We start from the raw sequence: 23,615 nt of genomic DNA, 5'->3' as shown, positions 1-23,615 counted from the left end.
TCCTCAGTCATTCTTTTTTCGAGTGCAGGACAGCCTGTGTCATTCATGCCATTGTTTGTTTACATTATTATTACATTACTAAATCGGCAATTTGTTGTAGGTCGTATAAGTGTCATCAGTCATGTGTCTCGGCGAAGTCACAACAAGAATTTATGACTCTGAAATAGAGTAATCTTATCAGACAAAACTATTAGTCTGAACCCAGCGTGAAGCAACCTCAAACAAAACAAAAAAAAGTAAAGAGGATCAAATAAAACATAGGGACACAAATTATTGCCTTGTGTGCATAAAAATATGCACAAATGCACCTTATTTGCTGCATCTGCATTGTTGAGGACATCTACTGACTATGTTCAAATACAATCAATCTTAGCGCTGCTCACTGTAAGTAATTTCACCTCTGTGTTAGCTGCATATCTGACTTGGTCGCCTCGGGAGGAAGTTTGGCCTGAACAGGAAGACAGCAAATAAACAAGGTTTTAATGTTTCATCCTTCCAATTTATTTTAATTAAACAGATAAACACAACTTAGTTCCCGGTCACCAGTCTGCAAAGCTTCTGATATTGCTCATCTGTGTGTCGACTCTGGATAACCTAGGGCTCGTGTGTATGGTAGACTCTGAGCTCTGAGATTAATGCTTCACCACAGCTGTTCACACCTCCGAATTATCACGTACGAGGAGGAACTGTTCATGTGCTGTTGGTCATTTATTGGCTTTAAGTGCTTAATGCAGAGAAGAGTGCTGTGTTTGTTTTATTTTGCATGAGTCTGACAGGCAAAAGCAGAAATCTCACAAACTCAAGTTTAGTCTGGAAAATATCCACCGGGAATTGATTTAGACCTGCAGTCGGAGCCAGACCACTCAGCAGTAAACTGGTTTACATGACTACAACAACAACAGTGCTGTATTTTCAATTTTAAGTGAAACTGGACATGACTCAGCAAATGCATGGCCGGTTTGTTGTTTTGACCTTGGTGGATATTTAAAGTGATATTTCTCGAGAGTCCCTGAACATGAGGCAGATGCGGGACAGCCCAGCAGGATGGAGTCATGTTAACGTTTTAATCTTCTGCAGCTCTGAGTCATGCCGGTCTGTACCCACTGAAGACGCCCTCATCTCACGCTGCCAGATCTGTCTCCGTGCTGGATTTACAATTATCCAGCGAGGCCAAACCACAATGAGCCAAGTTAAATTTGGTGGTGGTCGTGTTGTAATTTTTAATCACACTTCCATCCGAGCAGTGAAACTGAAGGGTGGTTAAGCCGTGACAGTTATGCTTGATGACATACTGGCAATGAGGGTTTTTTGGGTCAACAGTTCTGCAATATATTTACGTTCTGTTTGGAAAATTTAATCCAAATGACAAAAAAGAAACACAATCTGTTGTTCTGCACAAATGCAAACTCAGGCTGCAGTCTAACAAGCTGGAGATGGATGGATGTCTTTTAGGTTACGCTGCTTATTATACTGGTCCATTAAGCATATCAAATACACATACATATTTGTTATGCATGTGGTAGTTATGTAAGTAAATATATTTATTTTTGTACTATTTAAAATTCATTTTCCCTGGTTATAAATATCATGAAATCTTCCCTGCAAATTCATATCCACTCCTTATTAAATAAATGTTATAATGACTATATATTATAGCAGAAGCCACTTGCATAATAGCGTTTGACCTATGTGATTTTTAAGAAGTCTCTACAGGGATTGTGTGAATTGTTCTGATGATTATCAGGCATCACAGTTCACTGAGGACAAAGCGTGTGTTCTCCTCTGCAGCTCCTTCCAGTCCCATGTGGATGCATCATGAGGTGCAGGATCTCGATCCATATCACTCTTTTTGTATCGGATAGTTAAGAAATAGAGAAAGCTCATGTTACCAACCAAATTATTTTCACATTACAGTTTTGTCAAATACAAAGTATGTTTGAGTAATGGAAAGATCTTTTTTTATTCTGAGACCAGCAGGCGCTCTTGAACAGCCCCAGGGTGCTCCCCTCTTTAAGATACTTGAGTGAGCTTTAGGGCAGGAATTATACAAAGGGTACACAGAGAAATGGAGATCTGCACCGTGAGTGTGGTGATATTTCTTTCTGAGCACGCGAGCGGAAACATTGGCTCGCTTATGCTGTGAAGTTGTGGCTTGTTTCTAAGGTTGTGTAACCACCGTTCCTATGGTGAAATATTCACATAGATCAGTCTGTAATGTATATTTCCATGGCTTTCATTGAGTAAAATAAACAATACAATCCTGCCACTATTTAACGGTTGTTATGGGTTACTCATCCAAGTGTTTTTGTCTGATTTAAATCACAACGTATTCCTGAAAATGTTTCATCAAAAAGAGCCTCGTTAAGAAATGAATATATCTACTGAAATGTGGAGGGCTTTTAATTCCAAACAGATACAGGAAGTAATCAGTATTTACTAACACAAGCAGGAGCGGATCACCAAAGCTGCGAACAGTAGTGGAGTGTCACTCTGGTGTGCTTCAGTTGGCACCTGCGTCAGTATATTTCATAGGATACATAAGAACTTCATCGGCTACTTTAGCATTTGGGTTCCCAGGCGCACACATACAGTAAGTCTACATAGACAGAGATTGATTCATGTTTGTTTTTTTTCACCGCAGTTACTCAAACCACCACCATAAGACTCTGATTAGCCCATCTGCGTCATAACTTTATTGCAGCCAAAGAATAAGACAGAAACTGCTGTTGTCACACAGAGATAAAGAAAAGGCTAAAACTTAAATCACATGTCTCACTAACAGACAACAGATCTGTTGCTAATGCTAATGTCATGCTAATGAGAATCAAAACTTGTTTCACATCTAAATTGCTCTCGTGGGGACCTCGATTGAAAATTGAAATAACGTGGATGTGTTTGTGAGAATATGTGGATTCCTCAAAAGGGAAAAAAACTAAATCACATCCAAAAGCATTCCCAAGCTCGGTGCTAATTTTAGCCACATGTTGAGATTGCTTAATGAGTTGAGTCCTCTATGTCTTCATCACAACAACGGGGATGTTTATCAACAAAATATTAGTGCTTGGTGTCCTTTGTTAATAGCCATAAGCAACACACAGTGGGACTGCATGGTAAAGTAATGAAACACAAACTATACGTCAGTAATAATTACATCAGGACAGGAGAGAAGGGTGAGCAGCGGTTCTTCCTGTGGGAAAATGAAAGAGAAGAATTTGTCCAGCTGTTCTTCCTCTGTGCTGCTCTCTGTTTGTCTCACTTTGTTTATCCATCCAAAATTCTTTTTTTTTTTTTTTTTTTTTAGAAAACACAACCATTCCCAATTTGCGTGAAGTCAAGGAGAACATGACCATGGGAACCACCCTGGTGACCAATCCCAGCGGAGGATTTCTGGTAAGCAGGAAGTGTTCTATGTTTTCTATACCCAACATAACAGAGCAGGACTGATCTTTGCATATTTCATGCGAGGAACTGGACAGCGAGTATAACAGTGTGTTCACGAGACCTTTGGACTCTATGGAAAGAGTGGGCTTGACACTCAGTGTTTCCCAGTCAGGCTTCATGTCCTGGGAATGTAACACGACACTGTGAATCAACTGAACAAACGCAGGAGAATACTCAGCGGTTCAGAGCTCCAGTAAATCTGTATTTCTACCTAACGATTATATTAACAGGGTGTGAAAATTGCACAAACAGTGGACGGAGGGACATTAAATGTTAATGCAAGTTGTTAATTGGTCCAATAAAATTTGAGAAAGAAAATAAAATGTTGGAGTTTGAGGGCAGCTGCACGAAGCCAGAACCCTTAACGTGATCGACGGGACGAGTAAACGCAACTCTTCAACACTACGTTTGTGTTTATATGATGGACATGAACACCACTCAGGATGAATACAAAATATTTGACAGTTTTGAATCAGGCTGACGGAGCGACAAGTGCTCATTTAACAACCCTTGTCAACACAATATAATTGCCAGCTGTATTGTATTTGTGTTACGATTCAAACTTTCCGCGGTGCCACTGGATCTGTCTGTTGGTTGATCCACTGCTTCAGTCTACTGAGATTTACCGACAACAATGTAAATTGTCATTGTGGTGACAGAACGAAGGAACAAAATCAAGTTTTGTTTCATCGACCCCAGATGATGAATCCGAGTGAGTTTATTAATCCTCCAAACCTCCATCTCGAAACATCATTAGTCAGAATGTCATTTTGTTCACAACTGTGGTTTAAACCTCGACGTTACTTTGTGACTATTGATAAGAAGCAAATGTTAGCATACTAACAACAGGGTCAGGGTTGACTGGGTTCGGTGAACATAGTAAAATATAGGGTGCCTTCAGACCGACCATGTTTGGTTGCGACCTTCAGACTTCTCCGTTTGGTCTGAACTAAAACAGCTGGTGTGAAAAAAGTGCCTCGGACCACAGTCCCGACCGAAGGACCAAGGTTTGGTCAGAGGTTTCCTCGGATGGGATCAAACTGAACTCTGTTTTGGTTTTTGTTTGCACTTTCTGAACGGTATGGACTTTCAGATTAATTACAGGAAGTGGAAGCAGACTATCGTCAGCCATGAAACTATAGAGAAACACAACAAAGTTGAACAAACTACAATTTCAAAATGAGTTGCAGCAACTCGAGGAAGAGGAGACAAAGCATTACATTGTCATTTGATCCAAGGAAAAAAAAATCTCAAGTCAACTCACTGAAATCTATTTTCTGACTAAATGAATCTGGTTCTACACAAAAATGGAAACACACCTGACACATCAGACACACCCACCTGCACACCAATCAATGTCAAACATAGTGAGACGGAGCCCGTGTAGTTGAAATGGACCAGATGTAGGTGCGTTATACACATTTATTATGTCATGATCTTGAAGGGGGTAAAATTCTAATAGTGGCCATGATACATTTTATAGTTTTTTAGTTCAGTATTGTTCTGTTGAAGTACAGTCTCACAGGACTGTTTGCACGACTGTAGATTTCTGAGGCTGTGTAGCATGCAGGGAAATATAAAGAAATGAAGCCAAAAGAGTAATAGATGTTCTTTAATATTCCAGTTTTTGATGGTAATCTTTAACCTCCGCTTCCTCAGAGGCTGTCTCTCTATTTCCTTCTTCTCCTTTTCTCTGTCTGAAGGTTTTTTTTTTTAATAGTCTCTGTGTCATCCTCAGTTAGTGTAGTTCTTTCCTCTTGGTTTTCCTCAGTAGCCCTGAAACTCCTCTCACCCATGACCTCACACTGGTGGAAAACTAACCAGTTGCGAGTTTCCCTTTCTCGGTTTGTTTAAATTTGTTTGGATGCGTGTGTCCTGTTTCCGCAGGCGTGTGGTCCTCAGTACGGCTACATGTGCGGCCAGCAGCAGTACATCTCAGGAGTTTGTGCCAATGTCAGCTCTTCCTTCCAGATCCTCAACTCGGTGGCACCGGCCGTGCAAGGTACGTCGCCTGTCAGAGTTAGACACAGCAGTTCTGCACAGGACGTGACGGCATCTGTACAAATTGCTTATCTGGGACAAGAGATTATAATCTGCTCGTCGCAGTAGTATCACCCAAGACCCTGACATCCAACTCATCCTCCCTTGAAGAGGACGATTAGAGCATTCTTCTTAATGTAAACTTAGTCTGCCACCTCCCATCCTGCTTTGGACCCGGCCCAGCCCGGCCCCTCTGCTGTGTTGTATGACCAAGTTAGGAGACAGTTTACAGGACCTGCACTCAGTTTCCGTGGAAGGAAGCAGCGTAGAACGAACCGAGAGTAAACAGTCTACAGTTGTTTTCTTTTTGTTCCTCTTGTTCTTTCAGCATCACTTGCTCTGCCTTTACTTTACCACAAGCAAACCGGCTGATCATGTAGGCCAGCAAAACTCCATCTAAATGACTTGGAGAAAGTGTTTTATCATAGACTAATTTTTATCAATACTGAATGAAAGTAAAGTCAACAACTGGCAGATCAGACGAATGAAGTCGTTACGTAGTTGAACTTTATTTGCTTCTTGCCTCAAGTGAGAAAACGTCATTGATGCGTTTTTTTAGATCTCTGCACGCAGTTTGAAGGTGTTAAATCCAATTTAAAACCACTGCCCACCAGAACAGATCTCAGGACTGTTAAACTCTAGTTGCCCCTCTGGTAAATACTGAACTCAGGAAGACCACCTTCCACTTCTTTAACAGAGGATTTGTATGTACTTTTTTACTTCATATTATCCTCCACATCAGTAGTGGTAAATCTTTTTGGCCGGTGACCCCTTTAAGGAAAGCAGTGCAAATACTTGTAATGATCCAGTAATCCCAAGAAAAAACATCAGAGTAAAAGTCTTAAAACTTGACATATTTTTGTGGGGGAAAAATGTTTCCACAATGTGAACGACTGCGCCACACTATTACATTCTGATGAAATGAAAAGCACAAGGAGAAATAAAATAAATCCAATCTCAGCTTCCAGCTTCCTGCATGTTACTGCGCACAGAGAAACGGAAAATTAGACTTACCCTTTAATTAACTGTATTTTCCGGCTCTGTTCCAGAGTGTGCGAAGGAGCTGGACATCGTACTCGTTCTGGATGGTTCGAACAGTATCTACCCGTGGTCCAGCATCGTCGACTTTCTGAACCGCTTCCTCGATAAAATTGAGATCGGACCTAAACTCTCACAAGTCAGTTGCAAATGTTTGTTTTGTTTGTCTGCCTCCGCAGTGTACATATATGCAGATTTAACATGCATGAATGAATGAGTTGTGTCTATAACTTTAATCTGACATACAGTGAAAAAAAACCCCGAATGAATGAAGCAATATATTATTTGCTGCCAGCTCAATTCTTCATATTATATTTGATGACTTAAGTGTCCCCATTATGGAATATTCCACATGGTGCCAGCGGTAAAAATAACTGTAAGATGTCCTTCATAAGGCAGACTTCATGAACTAAAGGCTTCCCAGTCTTAAAAGTAATTTCAGCCTCTGTCTTACTAAGTTATACCTCCAGTGTATTTCTGTCCACTTGTCTTGGATCGCTCTGCGAATGGGTGATTAGTTTTTATTATGGTTACATTGATCTGGCCTGGAGCTTGTGGAGTTTTCCACTGGAAAGCACTGGAAAGTCTTCTCGCTGTGGAGCCCAGCGGTTGAAAGTCACATCTTCCATGGCTGCTGAAGTCCTCTGCCTCTCTGTATAAAGAACATTGTGTCATATCACCCTCACCATACTCAGCCACATCCTCTGCAGACTGTCAGGGACCGCCGGCCGAGGAGAGAGCAGCACAGAAGGAGTGAAAAGGGAAAATAAATTTAATGTAGGATAATATTTACAAGAAAAAAATGTGTGTGTGTGTGTGTGTGTGTGTGTGTGTGTGTGTGTGTGTGTGTGTGTGTGTGTGTGTGTGTTTTCCAGGTGGGCATCGTGTCCTATGGTGAGACTGTGACTCACCGCGTCAACCTGAGCCAGTTTGACAACACCGCTGCTCTGCAGGATTTTGTCAAAGACCTTCCTCAGCAGACCGGCTTCAAGACCATGACTTTCTTGGGCATTGATACTGCCAGGTACTAAACAATAGCCCCTCCCTCTCATTTTGGGCAATGCCAGGCCACAATTTACAATGACGTCACCTCGGTCTGGCAAGGTTTAATGGACATTTTATTGGGACAGTGTCAGTTCAATTCGTCTGGACAATGGACTCATGGTTGTCTCCGTCACATTTTTCCTAAACTAGCCAGCAGAAGATCCCTGACGAGTCCAATATGTATGTGGTCAGGTGAGGCTAAGTGTTGAGGATTTAGAGGGATATATTGGCAGAAATAGAATATGATATTTGTAATTATGTTCTCATTCGTGTAACATCACATGTAATTAAGAATAGTTGTTTTGTTACCTTAGAATGAGCCCATATTATATACATAAGGGTCCTTTTCCATGGAGTGTGCCATGTTTCTACTGTAGCCCAGAAGGGACAATCCTAACTAGCTCCTTTAAATGTTGTGGGTAATGCTGAGTTTGAAAGAGAAATAATCCGACTCATGTTTCTATTAATTTGTCCATCTCATTTCAATCAAAGCGGGCGAACAGATAAGAAACAACGGACAAGGGGCAAAACTAATTCTCTGGAAGTTACTTCTTCTGACTGAATGCTAAAAATGTTCCACCAATCAGGAAGGAGGCCTTCATGCCGGAGCGCGGCGCTCGGCCTGGAGTGAAGAAAGTCATGGTGATTGTGACTGACGGAGAGTCACATGACTTCCATAACCTGGAAAAGGTCGTCAAGGACTGCGACGATGATGACATCGAGAGATTTGGCATTGCTGTGGGTACAAACTGTCTTTGTGTTGTTTTCAGAGGTTGTCTTAACATACGGACTCGCTTTCGTATCCGTGGAGGGTATCTGGAGTGTGATTATACGAATCATACTAATGTCCCGCCACATCACTCACCGCTGTGACTTTGCAGTAATTAAGAATATTGATTCATTCAGCCAATGAATTAGCCAATTAATTCGTTTCTAACTTGCATACAAATATCAACCCATTAATATCAAATCTAGGAAAAGTTTCCTGAGGAGCTTCTGTTACAAATATTGATCGTTTATCGTTGTTTCCAGGTTTTGGGAGACTACAATCGTCAGAACAAAAGTGCAGCGGAATTGCACAAGTTCATCAAAGAGATCGAGTCGATCTCCAGTCAGCCGTTGCGAGAACACTTCTTCAACGTGTCTGACGAGTTTGCTTTGTTGAACATTGTGGATACGCTGGGCAACAGGATCTTCGCCTTGGAAGGTAAACACAGAAACACACACAACAGCTTTAAAGCAGTCGTTTGACATTTTTGTAAATGCACCTATGAAGCTATTTCTGGGAGGTAGTTAGCTTAGCTTAGCATAAAGTCTAGAAATGGAGTAAACCGCTGGTCTGATTCATAAAAGTTTAACACAGCGTGTGTTAATTTGTGAATGTCAAAGGTGGTAGATAGAATTTGTTACCTGTGACAGGTTGACGCTAGCTGTTTCCCCATGCTCTCAGTCTTTGTGCTAAACTAACAGGCTTATTATTATCCACAGATTGGTTTCATCTAACTCTCTGCAAAAAGGATAACAGACATTTCCTAAAATGTCAAACTATTTCCTCCTGACACTTAACTTTTCTTTCCGCAGCTACAACTGGCAATTTCACTTCCTCTTTTGAGATGGAGATGTCCCAAACTGGGTTTAGTGCGCACACATCCAAAGTAAGTCCAAATCCAATTATTTATGTCTGATTAATACACAAAAATATGTTTGGAAAAAAAAAAGACAGTGACTAACTGTGAAATCTTTACATATTGGCAAAGTTTACACGTGTGTAGGCGTTCAGTTTCAGAGAAACTCTTTATTTGATATGTAGACATGCAAATGTGTGAACTACCGTGGAAGTTTGCTCAGCCGTTGAAACTCATTCAGGCACAATGCCGCTCTGTGTTATCTCTGGTGCATCTTCAGCCCTTCGGTGAATCACCTCGGTCAGTCGAAGCTTCCAGACACAGACTGGAGCTGTTTTGTCTGATTGCATGAGAGACCGACGGAGATTGAAAGGCAAACACGAGGCATAAACAGTGAGGGAGGTTGAATCAGATGGTTGTTGCTTTTGCCCCTTCACACGCTTCTTGAAATTCATTCAGTAGGTATTTCCCTACGTCTATTTAAAGACAAACAGTCTCCTGTGTTATGCGCCCCTTCCTGCTCCTGAATCACGGTTATCACCTCCTCTATCATTGTGTAAACTGTCTGGGGCTGAGGTGGCTCATCCTTTCATACTTTAAACAACCAGACGTGATCAAACCGAGTTGTACCACTGAGCGTTAAACACGTGACGCCACGCTTTAACCGTCACTGATGGGAAAGAACCACTTGATGCTGTTCGTTGTGACTAATGGCCCGCACTATGTCCTGCGACCTCTCCCCTTCCTTTTAGATAACTCTGTTTATTCTGGATATAAAAAGATGGGTAGATATTTTCTATGACCTGACTTGGGTAAATCTGCTGTATTTAATTTTTTGACTCATGTCTGTATTTGTAAGTTTGACTTTTTTTTATTTAATCACTTGAGAGACTGATTATTTTTTTTTCCATTTTAATGAATTCGTGAAGTTGTTAAAAATATTTCCAATTCCTAATTTCATGTTCTACTGTTTCTAACATCAGCTGTGTTGTCTCCCTCAGGAAGGTGTGTTACTGGGAGCAGTGGGAGCGTACGACTGGAACGGGACGGTGGTAATGCATACTGGTGGAGGGACAATTGTTCCCGGGAAAACCCAGTTCTACGACCCAGAGGTGGAGGCCGGGTACGAAGGACTGGCCGGGTACCTTGGTGAGTCGACCGGCGACGTCTAAAAGACGCTGAAAACATTTCTGATTCTCTACACGTCGCACAAAATCTCTTTTCTTAGTAGCTGGAAAGTTTTCGAAATATAAAATCTAAATGGATAAAAAATTCATAACATACTGATCTTGCCTGCAGTTTGTGGTGTCCTGTTAACAGAGTTAAGACATGTAATGTAACTTTATCACGTGTTGTAGTAATTCTGGTCACATTTTCATAGATATAGATTGAAATGAAAATGTGAAAGTTTAGACAGACAGACTGATGAAACACTGAAGAAATGATGTGGCAGAGTAAGAGCAGAGGGAGTGTTGGGTTTTTACATTTATGAAGGTCAAGCTAAAAAAAAAAAAGACTCTTTAAATGTGAAGGATAATGTTGGTTTTGGTTGTTCCTCATGAGAGATGTCTGTCTGGTCTGTTTTTCTCTGTAATCTTTCACAACATTTGAGTCAGAAACTAATGACAGTTAGAGGCTGGTTTGGTCTCTGTCCATCAAATCTCATGAAACTACAGTACACCCACACAGTCCCGATGAAGCTTAATAATTCAATTTATCTGCTTGTCTTCTTTTCTTTGCTTTCTTATTTTTGAATTTTTAATGTTAAAGAAAAAAGACTAAAGATGCTAACCACGTTTACTGCGCCTGGACATCTGTTCGTAAGATGAATAAAATACAAAGAAAACACAATTTTTTTTTCCCCAATCTTAGCTCGGTGTTAAGCTATAAGATCTTGTAAGGGATAAAGTGAAATCCTTCAGATATGCAGAATAAATATAGAAATTCTGCTAAAATGTGTAATTTGTTAAACTTTGACAGCAGATGCCTCTCTCTCTCTCGCTCTGTCACATAAATAACACACACAGGCTCATCTCTACGTCCTGCTGCCTTTTATGGCTTGTAAAGCAACCGCAGCATCTTAATATCAAGTTATTTAATCAACATGTCATTAGATGGAGCACTGGCAGGTCCAAGGTCCAGGACTGTAAACTCAGCTGTTGGCACATGCTCCTGCTTAACCCTTTAAGCCCTAGAGGCCCCCAATTGGGGGCTAGGGAGAAGACTTAGCAAAACTATTATTAAAATATGGACATATATACTGATATTTACACATCTGAACAAATTTCACAAGTGTTCCCTTCATTATTAATTTTTTTTTTTTTTTTTTTTTTTTCTATAATTTTTTATTGTGGTTGCAGAGATATACTCTTTTTATTATGGGTATGCAATTTTCGAGCAGAGGCCTAAAAAATAGGTGTGTTTTTAAAAGGTTAATGGTCAGATTGCAGCATGCAGAGAGTTTGTGTTGCTTCTCAGAAAGGGTGTGTGTTCCTGCCAGTTTCCAGGCGAGTTTTATAGTTTCCTCCTCACAGTTAGAATTGTTTAAAAATATTTCACCAAGTGATAAAATACATCGTAAATAACCCCAAAAAAATTACGTTTTGACACATTCCTGCTCCTGTTGTGATTACAAATGTGTTCTCTGCAGGCTATGACGTCCAGTCGGCGTCCACCCCTGCCGGTGTTCTGTACATCACAGGTGCTCCGCGGTACAACCACACAGGTCGCGTTGTTATCTACCGTCTGGATCAAAAGAACAACATCGTCGTCTCACAGATACTGAAAGGAGAACAGGTGAGTCTTTCTCGGTTTTGGCATCTTGTCCGGTCTCTGCCTCTCTTGTTGTCTAATAACTTTATACAGCTCACACAGTGTGAGTAAATGTGTGCAAGTGTCCAAATATGAGCGCAGAAGAATGACAGCCCTGATGTGTGAAGTGGTGGAAGAGTAAACACTTTGTTTGTGGCTCCTCTGTGCAGATCGGTTCGTACTTCGGCAGCGTCCTGCAGACTGTGGACGTGGACAGGGATTCCTACACCGACGTCTTGTTGGTCGGAGCTCCGATGTACATGGGTTCAGAGAGAGACGAGCAGGGACAAGTCTACGTCTACAAACTCAGTCAGGTACAGAACACGGATCACATTTCTTTTATCAGATTTCTGCAGAAATTCATAATAATGCATCTGTGATGATAAAACCACTGATAGTGATCGTGTTTTTACTTTTTCTTCATTTTCAGGACGGCCAGTTTGAGCATGAGTTTACTTTAAAGCCTGTCAATCAGTCCTGTTGTACCTCCCACTCAGCCACCTGCACTAATAAGAATGAGCCGTGCGGTGCCCGGTTCGGTACAGCCATCGCAGCGGTGTCAGACCTGAACCTTGATGGGTTTAATGATGTGGCGATCGGTGCACCTTTTGAGAACGATCACCGAGGGGCCGTCTACATCTATCACGGAGAGAAGGCGTCACTGAAGAAGAACTTTGTACAGGTGAGAACGCTGAACTGTTCATGCCAAAAGATAAAAAGGTAATTTACAATATATTCTAACCAGGCATATTTTCCGTTAATGTGACCATTGAGGCTCTGTGGGTTGTGCTAACTTTGCACTTCTGTTTCTGTATTTTGTCCTGTAGAGACTAGGGGAAATGAGAGAACTACTTATGTCAGGGCAAGCTGCACGAACATCTTATTAGTTTTCCAAATGACAGCTTTCTCCCCTATTTTAGTCCTCGTTTTCCCAAATCAGTGTGAACCATACAGCCCCAGTAGCCCCATTTATGGAAAAATAAACTGGAACTCTCCTTTAATGTGCTCTTCTTTGTTCTGCGGTGTCTCCTCAGCATATCCCTGCAGGTGGCGATGGTGAAAAGGTGAAATTCTTTGGTCAGTCCATACATGGAGTCATGGATCTCAATGGAGACGGCATCACTGATGTTACCATAGGAGGTCTGGGAGGGGCGTCGCTGTTCTGGTGAGAAGTGGCCCATCCTTTAAGATACAAACATTCCCTCCTAAAACTACACATTCTTCTTCAATCCTCCCCAGCAGCAGCAGCAGCAGCGCTCGTATCCCGGAGACATCATCTCACATGTCCGCTGTACATTGTCTTGTTCGGGTTTAGACAGCTGCGCGCGTCCCACTGGGCTTGTAGGCTGGAGACCAACAACTTTCTAATGATCTCTCTGTTAAAACTCCCAGCTACATACTTCACTGTTGGAGGCCAGCCTTCAGACTTCAACCCCACAAAGTTCTGAAACATCAGCCCACGCCCTGATTTAACTTCCCCAGTAGACCTTCTCCCACAGCTCCTACTGGCAGAGGCTCAACTAAGCTGTGTGAAAACTGCATCTCCCAAGTGGCTTAGAGTTTAAATAGGATTTGGCAGCAGGCGGTGGCTCTTCCTGGACTGTTGGCTGTGTTTTAGAAAGCTTAACGGTTGGATGGAGAGAGCCGAAGCCAAGTTTTATCCTCAAGATGCATCCTTTCTTCATTCTTTTTCTTTCAGAGAGTGGTGCATGCACACCACACACGTCAGCACACACACATACACACACCTACTGCATCAAAGTAAATGTGCTCATTAAACAGAAAAATGGCTTTTGACTGACATTAAAAATGCATCAGTGTGTAGGTAGTTAGCATGTTATTGTTGCAGCTGGATGAGGAGGAGCTACATTTGCTACTTTATATGCAGTTTGGTACAGTGGTTCCCAACCTTAGGTCTGCGTCCTCTCCAAGGAGTCATAAGATAAATCTGAAGGGTCGTGATGTAGCGGAGAGGAAGTACCTCAAATCTGTACTCATGTGGTATGTTTTTATGTTCATTTTTTTTTCACCAGGTCCAGAGATGTTGCAGAGCTGCACGCCAACATGACTTTCAACCCCGCTAAAATCAACCTGCAGCAGTCTCAGTACCAGTGTGAGCACGCTGGACGCAAATCTGTGTGTGTGGCGACCGAAGTGTGTTTCTTCTACAGTATCAAATCTGACAAGGTCTCAGTCGCTCCTGCAGGTGAGCCACGCAGCAGGTCAGTGTTGGTGTTAAAGATTCTGTCACTGAACGGACTCCATCATTTGTTTTTGTTTTTTTGTCTCCTGTAGACATCCGCTATAGTTTGACTGTGGATGCTCTGCGTGCCAAAGCCAGAGCTTCGTTTATTGGCTCGGACGATAAAAGCGATCGTAGTATTACCAAGATGTTCAAAATCAAAGACAGAGAGAGAAAATGTGTGAATGAAAACTTCATGATGTCGGTAAGTACTCCGATCTTTATGACATGGGGTCAGTTTTGGTTTATCACCTATGCAAGTCAACCTCCTACTTTATTTTTGAGCCCTTTATCCGTATTCAGATCAACTGGATGCCTTCATTCTCCGTTCATTCATGAAAGTTAGATTCTTGGTTTGTTGGACATGCAAGTGTTGTTTAAGGGCCGTTTGCCAGAGAGAAAGCAGGACAAAGCTGTAAGAAGGCCAGTGCAGAGCAGGAAGACTTCGGTTCTAACATGAACCAGACTCGTTCTGATCAAAGCATGCTTAGTTCAGCCCCGTGCCGCTCTCAGTGATATATTATCTGTCGACACTTGGAGAGATGAGGAAACAACGAGCAAAGACTGAATGAGAGTGAACGAGGTGTTTTGTGAATGTGACAAAAGTGACATTTCAAATTAAGGAAGATTTTTGCAAGTGGTCCAACAAGCTGTTCATCAGAGCTGAAACCTTTGAACGTCACCGCAGACTGTAAACTCCAGCAGTCTCCAGCAGTTTTCTCTTTCCAATGCTTTCACTGCAGCTACGGATTTCTCTGATTAGATGCCCTCGGGTGGGAGAAAGAGGAACTAATCAGTGAAAGCAGCTGTTGTTGTTGTGTGTGCTGAGCATGAATACCTGCTCTGTTCTAGTATGCCAGTTTGTGCAGAAACTTCCCACATATTTCCAGAGCAGAAGTCTTCCTGGGTCAGAAGATTTGTCCCAGACACAAAAAGTGCCACATCTGTGTCCGGACCCAAACCTGAACAGACCAGACAGCAACTGTATGAACCAGAAAGGGGATTCATCGGGGATAAACGCATGTCGAGACTAGAATTACTGCCTCTTGGTTTTCTGTCACCGCCAACCAGTCAAGTTTCAGTTTACATCCATTTTTTCCAGACTGATAATATATTCAATGAAGACTTTAAAAGACTCAATAAAGCTGATTCTGACACAGCACAAAGTTGTGGCCATGACAGTAAATAAAGCTTTAAATATACTTCAAAACATGTTTTGTGAGGTCACAGTCGACCAAGTTCGACCACCTTGAATCCACCTGAACATTCGTGCCAAGTTTGAAAAGATTCTCTCGAAGTGTTACTGAGATATTGCCAGATATGCCAGTGTACATTCAAACGGACAGATAACCTGAAGACCTAATGTCTCCCACCGCAGCTCTCGCCAGCATAAAGGCATCAAAAGTGATTGATACTGTCTCTGGGCTGATGCTGTTTCTCCAAATCAGTTAATCCACATTTGGAACAGGCCCAAGAAAGACCCATATATATGGCTTTGCATTATGCTGCGCCTCAATGTGGAGCAGCTATTTCAAATGCTATCTTCATGTTTCAGTCACTTAAAGGCCGTGCACACTCTCACTGACTTTGTGGTCCACAGAGGATAAAACCCACTGATAGCTGTGATACTCTGACTTTTCTTCCAGCGACAGCAAATGATCGATCTGTTCGGTTTTCAGCGAGATATCTTTGATGTATGACTTTTAATAACTTTGGTGGCAGCATGGTTTTTACTGTGGTGCCATCAACGCCACATAATGATGATAATGTTTGTACAAAACTCAGTTCCCAGATGATGAATCTTAATGTCCGGTGATTTTCTGACCTTTCATGTACCACGAGGTTGAAATGTTAGATGATTTGCCAGGGAGGTTTAGTTTATACACTTAATGAGCGCTTTATTAGGAACACCATGCTAATACCGGGCCGGGCCTCCCTTTGCTCTCACACACTCAGTTATTCTTGACATTGATTCTACTAAATGTTTGAGACATTCCTTTGAGATTTTCGTCAATGTTGAAAAGTTTTCACTAAGTGAGTGATACCATCGCTGTGAGGATTCCCTGATATCTCTGACCTGGAATCACTACTCAAGAGGTTGGTGCGAACATTTTTAGAAGAATTAGTGGCTCCTAACAACAGGCTGAATGATGTAAACAAAGTAAGATGCAACAAACTTCAGAGTCAGAAAGCTTTCAATCAATTCTCTGAACACACCAACACAGTCCTGATTGATGTCTGATCAGCCAAAGAAATAGACCACAGGCTTCGCGGACCTTTACGTCCTTCCTGCTTAAGTTCTCATTCTCTTCTTCTTCATCTTTTATTTTCCTCTCTACTCCTCTTCATCCTCCTCTGTCTCAGGCCCGCCTGGACTTCCGGGACCCTCTCATGGTGTCTCTGGAGTTTGAACTAGCTGATGAGGACCAAGGACCCGTCCTGGATGAAAGCCTTCCCAAATCCATCAACAAGACAGTAAGACCTCTTTATTTCACCTCTAAGAGGTTCTTTTAGTAAAATAACATCCAAAAAACAGTAAGCGGAAGATTTAAATTCCCAGACAGGAAGGATTTGAACCTCTTCTCCAACATCCCCCATCTGTCTGTGTGTACGATCCAACACTGAGAAGTGGGCTTTTCTTTTTCTGGCTCTAAACATGCTGCTGTTACAGTATATTAGCATCTGCAACAGCTGACTGCCATCCTTCAGTGTCCCCGAGTCTGCATTAAGTGTTTCATCACCAACAGCCAAGATGATTTTCCCACACTCCCACGTGCATATTTGTTCTAACCAGAGGGTTGCCAGATAATTGTTGCAATGAGTGATACGTCCAGATAAAGCTGGGAAGATCACAGGAGAATTCAACTTTGAGAATGCAATTAAAGCCTCTCTCTGTGTGTGTGTGTGTGTGTGTGTGTGTGTGTGTGTGTGTGTGTGTGTGTGTGTGTGTGTGTGTGTGTGTGTGTGTGTGTGTGTGTGTGTGTGTGTGTGAAATGCAGCACCACTTTTGCTCACCTATAAACATGAGGCCTGAATGTGTTGTTCTTAAAAGCCCAGATACATCCTGTCTCGCCTCATATCAGATAGTGTCAGAGGCAGAAATGCACCCTGCACTTACGCAAGCGAGGAAGTGTCGTTCTAACTTCTCCTGTTATTGTTATCAAAAGGAAGAGAAGGGATACACACACACACACACACACACACACACACACACACACACACACACACACAGAAAGAGGAAGTCATCAAACGGAAGCTGCGTTTTTTTTCTTGTGACATTGTACTTCACGTGATATTCTCATCTCTCGTTCCTTTTCTTGGGAGCAAAGACACTGTTGATCTTTAACAGTCCAGTGGGAGACGATTGAGAATGGGAACGAATGTGACCCTCAGACACTCGGAGGGAAATGGCGAAGGAAATTTAGGTCATCCGGATGCACCCGTCCAGTCGGGTGCAAACAAATACGCAGCAGCAGCAGCTGATTCTCGGTTCTCAAGCCTCATCTTACTGTCTGTATTCCACTGTTTAGAAAAAAATTTCAGACTCATACATTTACACACCTTAAAAAAAAAAAATGTCTGCGATGTGTTTCTTATAAACTTGAATGAAATAGTAACAAATTCTTAAAATTACATCTCATTAAAAAATCTGCAAATTTATCAAACATAAACATATGTTGTTTATTTTCTATGATCATTTCATAGCTATAAGAAAACTATAAGCAAAATGTATTTTTGAGCTGAGGGACGCTTCAAGGTTTCACTTAGTTTCTTCTTGAAAATGTCTTGTAGATTCCTTTAGTGGACTGTGGAAGTGATGATAAGTGCATCGCTGACCTCTCCCTGAAAGCAGAGCCAAATGTAAAAAGGTACGTAGTCAGTTTTCAGTTTTAAAGTCAGTTTTAAAACAATACTAACATTCCCATATAGTATGTGCACCTAATTGTATAGAGATCCATTTCTAATAAGATTTCTATTGTATTTAATTCATTCATTTTTTCTTCACTTTCTTATATAGGAAATCATTTTCTCATCTTTTCACATTAAAGTTGTTAATTATGAACTGATAATATTGTCACTCACAGTACACGGGTTACATTAACAAGCTGAAAGCTCTTTAAGAGCATGACTGCACCCCTGTGGGGAGATACGTGCATCACAACCAGCCACCCTGACGGTTTTTATTCACTTCTCCAGCATGTTGATCAAAGTAAACGAAAAAGACAAGATTGATGTGAGCATCAACGTCAGAAACAGCAAAGACAACGCATACAACACCAAAGTCATCGTCAGCTTCACACCAAACATCAACTACGTCAAAGTGGAGGTGAGATTTCTGCTTTCTGCATCGTTTCAGTGTGTACAGCAGGGACTGAAGCAAAGGTGATGTTTTATTTTGTTTTATCAGCCGGAGAATATGTGCACGCTGAATCACACCAGAGTGGAGTGTGCTGTCGGATACCCCTTCCTGGGAAACAATGCGGAGGTCAGTTTCAGCTGCAGGGGCCTTACGACATATCATCTGTACGAGATATAGCTCTATTCTTTGTCTTTACTACTGCTACTTAAAACTCTGGTGTGATATTATATCCACAGGAAGATTTCAAAGTGAAATTTGAGGTGAATCCAACACATATTCAGGGAAAAATTCAGATCAATGTGACAGCCACAAGGTAAGAGCATTTTTTTTTTCATATCCCCACACGATTAAGTCTGACACTGATGATTCTGAAAAAAAATATATTTTGTTTCTGTTTGGTTATGTGTTTGATTAAGTGCAGTTAGTTCTCTCTTCAATTGTACCAATACGCTTTTTTTTTTATATTTATTTTTTATTTCCCTCAGTGACAGTGAAGAGCTGCCTTCTACCCTGAGTGACAACTCCGTGCAAATCTCCATCCCTGTGAAGTACGAGGCTGGACTCACATTCAGAGTGTGAGTAGTTGTGGAAACACTTGTGAACCAGCATCTTTTGCATCTTTGTGCATCTGAAACTGAAATATAACATGTCTTTTTAAAAACATGTATTTTCCAGGGCACATTTAGATGAACACATTGTGGTAAAAGAAGGCGAACAGCACGCCGCGGTATTCAACGACACCAGGATGATCGGAGAGGAGGTCAACGTCAGCTACACGGTAACGTCGGCACACCGAGATCATACCATGAGTTGGTAATATAAAGAATACAGCTTCGTGCAGATGTGGTGCAGGAGATCAGTAAAACGAACGCCACTCCTCACCCGTCTCTATCTTACATCCTCAGGTGGAGAAGTCAGGTGACATGGTGACTCCGCCCCTCCGACTTACAGTGACGTATCCTCATGTGTCTCCTCTGAAGAACAGGTTACTGTACCTGACACACGTCACCACCACCCCACAGGTATCTGTGCACACACATACACACACACACACACACACACACACACGCACACACACACGCACACACACACACACACACGCACACAGACACGCAAGTGTATCCAAACAAACACACCCACCTTCACGTCTGCGTCTCCTCGCTCTGTAGGTGAAATGTGAAGCAGCGCGTTGGATCAACCCTGATAACATTAACCCGGGCGTTATAGAGCCCAAACCGAAAAAAGAAACTCTGAGTGTCTTCTTGGTGGTGAGTGTTTCGATTTATTTTCTAAAGACTGCTGCGCTGTTGCTGCCCCCCGTCTCATTGGGTGCATTTGATTTGCTTCATAGCGATGTGAACACATAGACTGTGCGTCATTTACCTGCTCCATCCCTGAAGCAAAGACCAGTCAGGTCAACGTGACATTCAGAGTGTGGAAACCTACGTTCATCAAGGTAAGTTCAGGATGAACTAGTTTGTCGTGGGTGGGGATAAATTATAGACTAACACAGGACGGATAGCTGTGTGACATGAAAGCAAACATTTAAAGGTGGTTTGTCTTGCAGAGCGAGTTTTCCAGTCTGTACATGATGGTGAACGGCACTTTGAGCATCAAAAACACGCAACTGTTTGAACTGGGCAGCAATGCCAGACTCAGAAGTGTAAGTCAGAGAGTTTAAGTATTGTTTTAATTATCATTAAATGCCTGTGCGTGTTCAGTATGTGTACAAATACGGTATGTGTGTGTGTGTGTGTGCTAACCAGGTGAAGATCCAGGTTTCGAAAGAGAGCGTCGGAGGGATCCCCATCTGGATCATCATCCTCAGCATCCTGATAGGACTGCTGATCTTAGCACTTGTCATCTTCATTCTGTGGAGGGTAAATATTTCCTGAATTACACTGCAAAGTATTTCAATATATTAAAATACGTGTGGTATTTTGCCACTGCAAAGCAAGCAGAGTTCAACATTTCTTCAACATTCAACAAAACCATAAATTGTCATTTATACACTATGTTTTTGCACAGATTGAACATATAGCGTGTTTATTAGGGAACTTCAGAGATGCTGCAGATGATGTTGATTTGCACAGAGCACATGTGGTGGTTTTCCCCGTTTCTAGTCTTTATGCTAAACATATTGAATTCTCTGCTGTTGCATCTTATTTTTAACAGACAGATGAGAGTGGCATCAATGTTCTTTTTTTTTTATTGTAACTCTCAGCTAAAAAAGCAAATAAGTATATTTTCCAAAAAGTCACACTACTCCTGTAGTACAGGCGGTGAATCCGAACTGAGTGACTTTTTGTAACTGAGTTTCCTTCTCATCCAGTTGGGCTTCTTCAAGAGAAAATCCAGGGACTTCTCAAAGGAGGACATGATGGACTGAGGTATCCAGGCAACCGCCATCAGGTCGCACAAAGTGACGGACAGATGCCATAAGACCCGCAGACATCTCAGTGCTCTGACACACTGACTACCTGGAAACCATGGTTACCATCACTGTTTCCTACGTCGGCACGGAGCAGATAATGTTTGCAAATACTTCCTGACAACTTTTCTGTCCTGCTTTAAGCACTAGGTTACAACACTGGGGCTGTTGAGGTGGTCTCATACACGGAGACAAAGACACTCACTGTTATTTGAAGTATTTGCAAATGCTATTTGTTCTACATCGCAAATATTACAGCATACATCGAAGTCAGGAAGCAGAGGCGAGAAGGAAGAGCTTTTCACTTATCCGTTGGCAAAGTAGCAGATATCTGTATTAAATACAGCAGATTTACAAAACCTTCAGAGCTGCTGTTCAGCATCAGAGGAAAAAGAAGTACTCAGGTTTTTCACGACGAGGATCCAAAGTTGCCTAAAAGCCATCTTACACACTCATAATTTCATCACAGCATGAATGCCCAAAGATCTAATGAGACGATATGTGAACTTGCGTTGGAGCAATCTGTCTGATAGTTTAGACTCTTGTGTTAAAACTTATGTTTTATGAAACACTGTATCTTTTAGCATTTTATAGCATTTTGTGTTTGTTGCTGAATTTTAACAATATTTCATGGCACATCCTTCACTTCCAATCATTGGCTAAACACAGAAACCTGAATGCAATTTTTTTTTTTCTCAAGCAAAGGTGCAGTTTGTATGCGTTTATTTTTTTATACTTTTAATGTTAGTTAAACAACCGTGATGTTACATTTTTGTAATTAATATCACTGGTTACTGCTGCGCCTTCAAAATCCCAAACTTTGATTGTACTGTAAATATAAGTGCTCACAAATGTAAAGCGTAAACATGTATATAATAGCGTTTGCATTTAATTTTATGTTTTTTTTGTGATCAGTGGTCAGAGACATGATTTTGCTCAGGTGCTACAAGTATCATGAATGATGACATTTAACATTTGACACATTTGAAAATTATCTAGCGTTTGTCACAATTTCAGAGCTGATGCAAATATGTAAATATTGTTATATTTTGATGAAAAATGAAAGTATAATTATTCTGTACTGAAATATACATCAAGATGAGGGTTTATTTCCACTACCTTGGTTTTATCTGATTGAAATTGTATTTCAAACCTGTTGAATGACTGTTTTGAATGCTGTGGCTGATTGAGATTAAATACCACCAAAGAATATTTTGATTTCAACCATTTAATTTGCAAAATAGAGGATAATATTCCTCCACTTTATCCCATTTAGAAATAAATGTCTCCACATTCACCAGTTTTCTCCATATAGTGAAGGGATTCACTGGTAGCTACAGCATGTACACAAAGCATCAGCATATACTGCAGGTTCACCTTCACCCCATAAGCGGTACACAGTACCTTCTTCACTGAGGATCTCTGCCGTGTTTTTGTTTCCAGACGTTGCACAGCCACACAGTACGTTAGAAGAGATTATATTGGATGTTGGGGAGATTGTGTTCCCGCCTCTTCCTTGACTTTTTCCCTCGCTGTTCTATAATAAAACTGAGGGAAATGGCAAGAAGAAGAGGCAGATTTTGTATCTTTTACTACTCCTCAGCTTACACTCTCCACTGTTGACATGAAGCACATGTAATAAATTGTATGTACAGAATGTGTAAGTGTTAGTCATTTTAAGACTGTACGGCCACATTGGGTTTATGCACGAGGGTGGAGTTGGAAGTGTCTCTTTAAGGAGCTCGAGGTGGTCTGAGATAATTTTTTCAGACCAGTTTTATTTCCTTAATAACTTCTGAGGAAGTGTGAGGCACAAAGTGAGAGTTGTGAGCTCCAGCCCAGCCTTCTACACTGCTGTGAAGTCTTCATTGTAATGCACTGGTTTGTCAGACTGTATGTGTACTCATCAGCACAGAAATGAATTGAATCTTATGTACAAAAATAAAGACTTTTTATGAAGAATTTCTTGGTTATTATTTATTGTTCTCTTAATGAAAAGATATAAGGTGCTGGTTTCAGTTCTGCCAGTTACTGCAGCCTCCTGACAATCGTTCTGGGATATAAATATTACTTCTTGAACTATATTGGCCGACAGTGGTCAATACTGCTGAAACAATTAGTGTAATAACGAAATTCATCATGCAAGGCAACCAGGTCAAGACCTGTGGCTGGACCATGTATGAAACATTAAAGGGCTTTTAATTTGAAACATGGACTTTTAATTTGAAAATGATAAATGAAGTCTAGCAGTTGGCCAATGAATAACTATTATTATTATTATTATTATTATTATTATTATTATTATTATTATTATTATTATTATTATTGAGTAACTCAATGACAGCCTAGCCACGGTCAGCTACATTCTACAGACCTCAATTTTTGCCTCTGACAGGCATTTTTTACTCATTTCTGACATTTTATAGACTGAACAGTGAATTGAAAAAATAATGGATGGATAAATTGATTGAATAAAATGAATATTTATTTACAAAAAAATACCCACATTTCACAGTCATTTTTTAAATGAGAGAGGCTTGAAGATTAGATTACTTTCTAGTTAGTTCCTTTAACTGTAATTGT

The 23,615-nt window shown here is 41.1% G+C and overlaps 1 protein-coding gene across 2 annotated transcripts in view; it reads left to right on the top strand.

Moving 5' to 3' along the window:
- itga1 (integrin, alpha 1) overlaps positions 1 to 22,994 on the top strand; it is a 55,925-nt gene extending 32,931 nt beyond the window's left edge. For both annotated transcript variants that reach the window (XM_069169893.1, XM_069169884.1), the window contains 27 exons: positions 3,302 to 3,390; positions 5,329 to 5,443; positions 6,531 to 6,658; positions 7,395 to 7,543; positions 8,151 to 8,301; positions 8,596 to 8,770; positions 9,145 to 9,218; positions 10,190 to 10,337; positions 11,839 to 11,984; positions 12,170 to 12,313; positions 12,430 to 12,681; positions 13,034 to 13,164; positions 14,033 to 14,205; positions 14,295 to 14,446; positions 16,606 to 16,716; positions 18,034 to 18,110; positions 18,439 to 18,568; positions 18,650 to 18,727; positions 18,838 to 18,914; positions 19,087 to 19,176; positions 19,277 to 19,379; positions 19,507 to 19,623; positions 19,771 to 19,869; positions 19,953 to 20,057; positions 20,169 to 20,264; positions 20,368 to 20,481; positions 20,934 to 22,994. In XM_069169893.1, coding sequence (XP_069025994.1) covers positions 3,302 to 3,390; positions 5,329 to 5,443; positions 6,531 to 6,658; positions 7,395 to 7,543; positions 8,151 to 8,301; positions 8,596 to 8,770; positions 9,145 to 9,218; positions 10,190 to 10,337; positions 11,839 to 11,984; positions 12,170 to 12,313; positions 12,430 to 12,681; positions 13,034 to 13,164; positions 14,033 to 14,205; positions 14,295 to 14,446; positions 16,606 to 16,716; positions 18,034 to 18,110; positions 18,439 to 18,568; positions 18,650 to 18,727; positions 18,838 to 18,914; positions 19,087 to 19,176; positions 19,277 to 19,379; positions 19,507 to 19,623; positions 19,771 to 19,869; positions 19,953 to 20,057; positions 20,169 to 20,264; positions 20,368 to 20,481; positions 20,934 to 20,990 — 3,281 coding nt within the window. In that variant the 3' untranslated portion in view covers positions 20,991 to 22,994. The remainder of the gene's footprint in view (positions 1 to 3,301; positions 3,391 to 5,328; positions 5,444 to 6,530; positions 6,659 to 7,394; positions 7,544 to 8,150; positions 8,302 to 8,595; positions 8,771 to 9,144; positions 9,219 to 10,189; positions 10,338 to 11,838; positions 11,985 to 12,169; positions 12,314 to 12,429; positions 12,682 to 13,033; positions 13,165 to 14,032; positions 14,206 to 14,294; positions 14,447 to 16,605; positions 16,717 to 18,033; positions 18,111 to 18,438; positions 18,569 to 18,649; positions 18,728 to 18,837; positions 18,915 to 19,086; positions 19,177 to 19,276; positions 19,380 to 19,506; positions 19,624 to 19,770; positions 19,870 to 19,952; positions 20,058 to 20,168; positions 20,265 to 20,367; positions 20,482 to 20,933) is intronic.
- The last annotated feature ends 621 nt before the right edge of the window (positions 22,995 to 23,615 follow it).

This window comes from Embiotoca jacksoni, unplaced genomic scaffold (genome assembly GCF_022577435.1).
Source record: "Embiotoca jacksoni isolate LCO1_2020_lvr unplaced genomic scaffold, fEmbJac1.0.p SCAF_10, whole genome shotgun sequence".
Lineage (NCBI taxonomy): Eukaryota > Metazoa > Chordata > Actinopteri > Embiotocidae > Embiotoca > Embiotoca jacksoni.
This window is presented reverse-complemented; position numbering and strand designations above follow the sequence as displayed.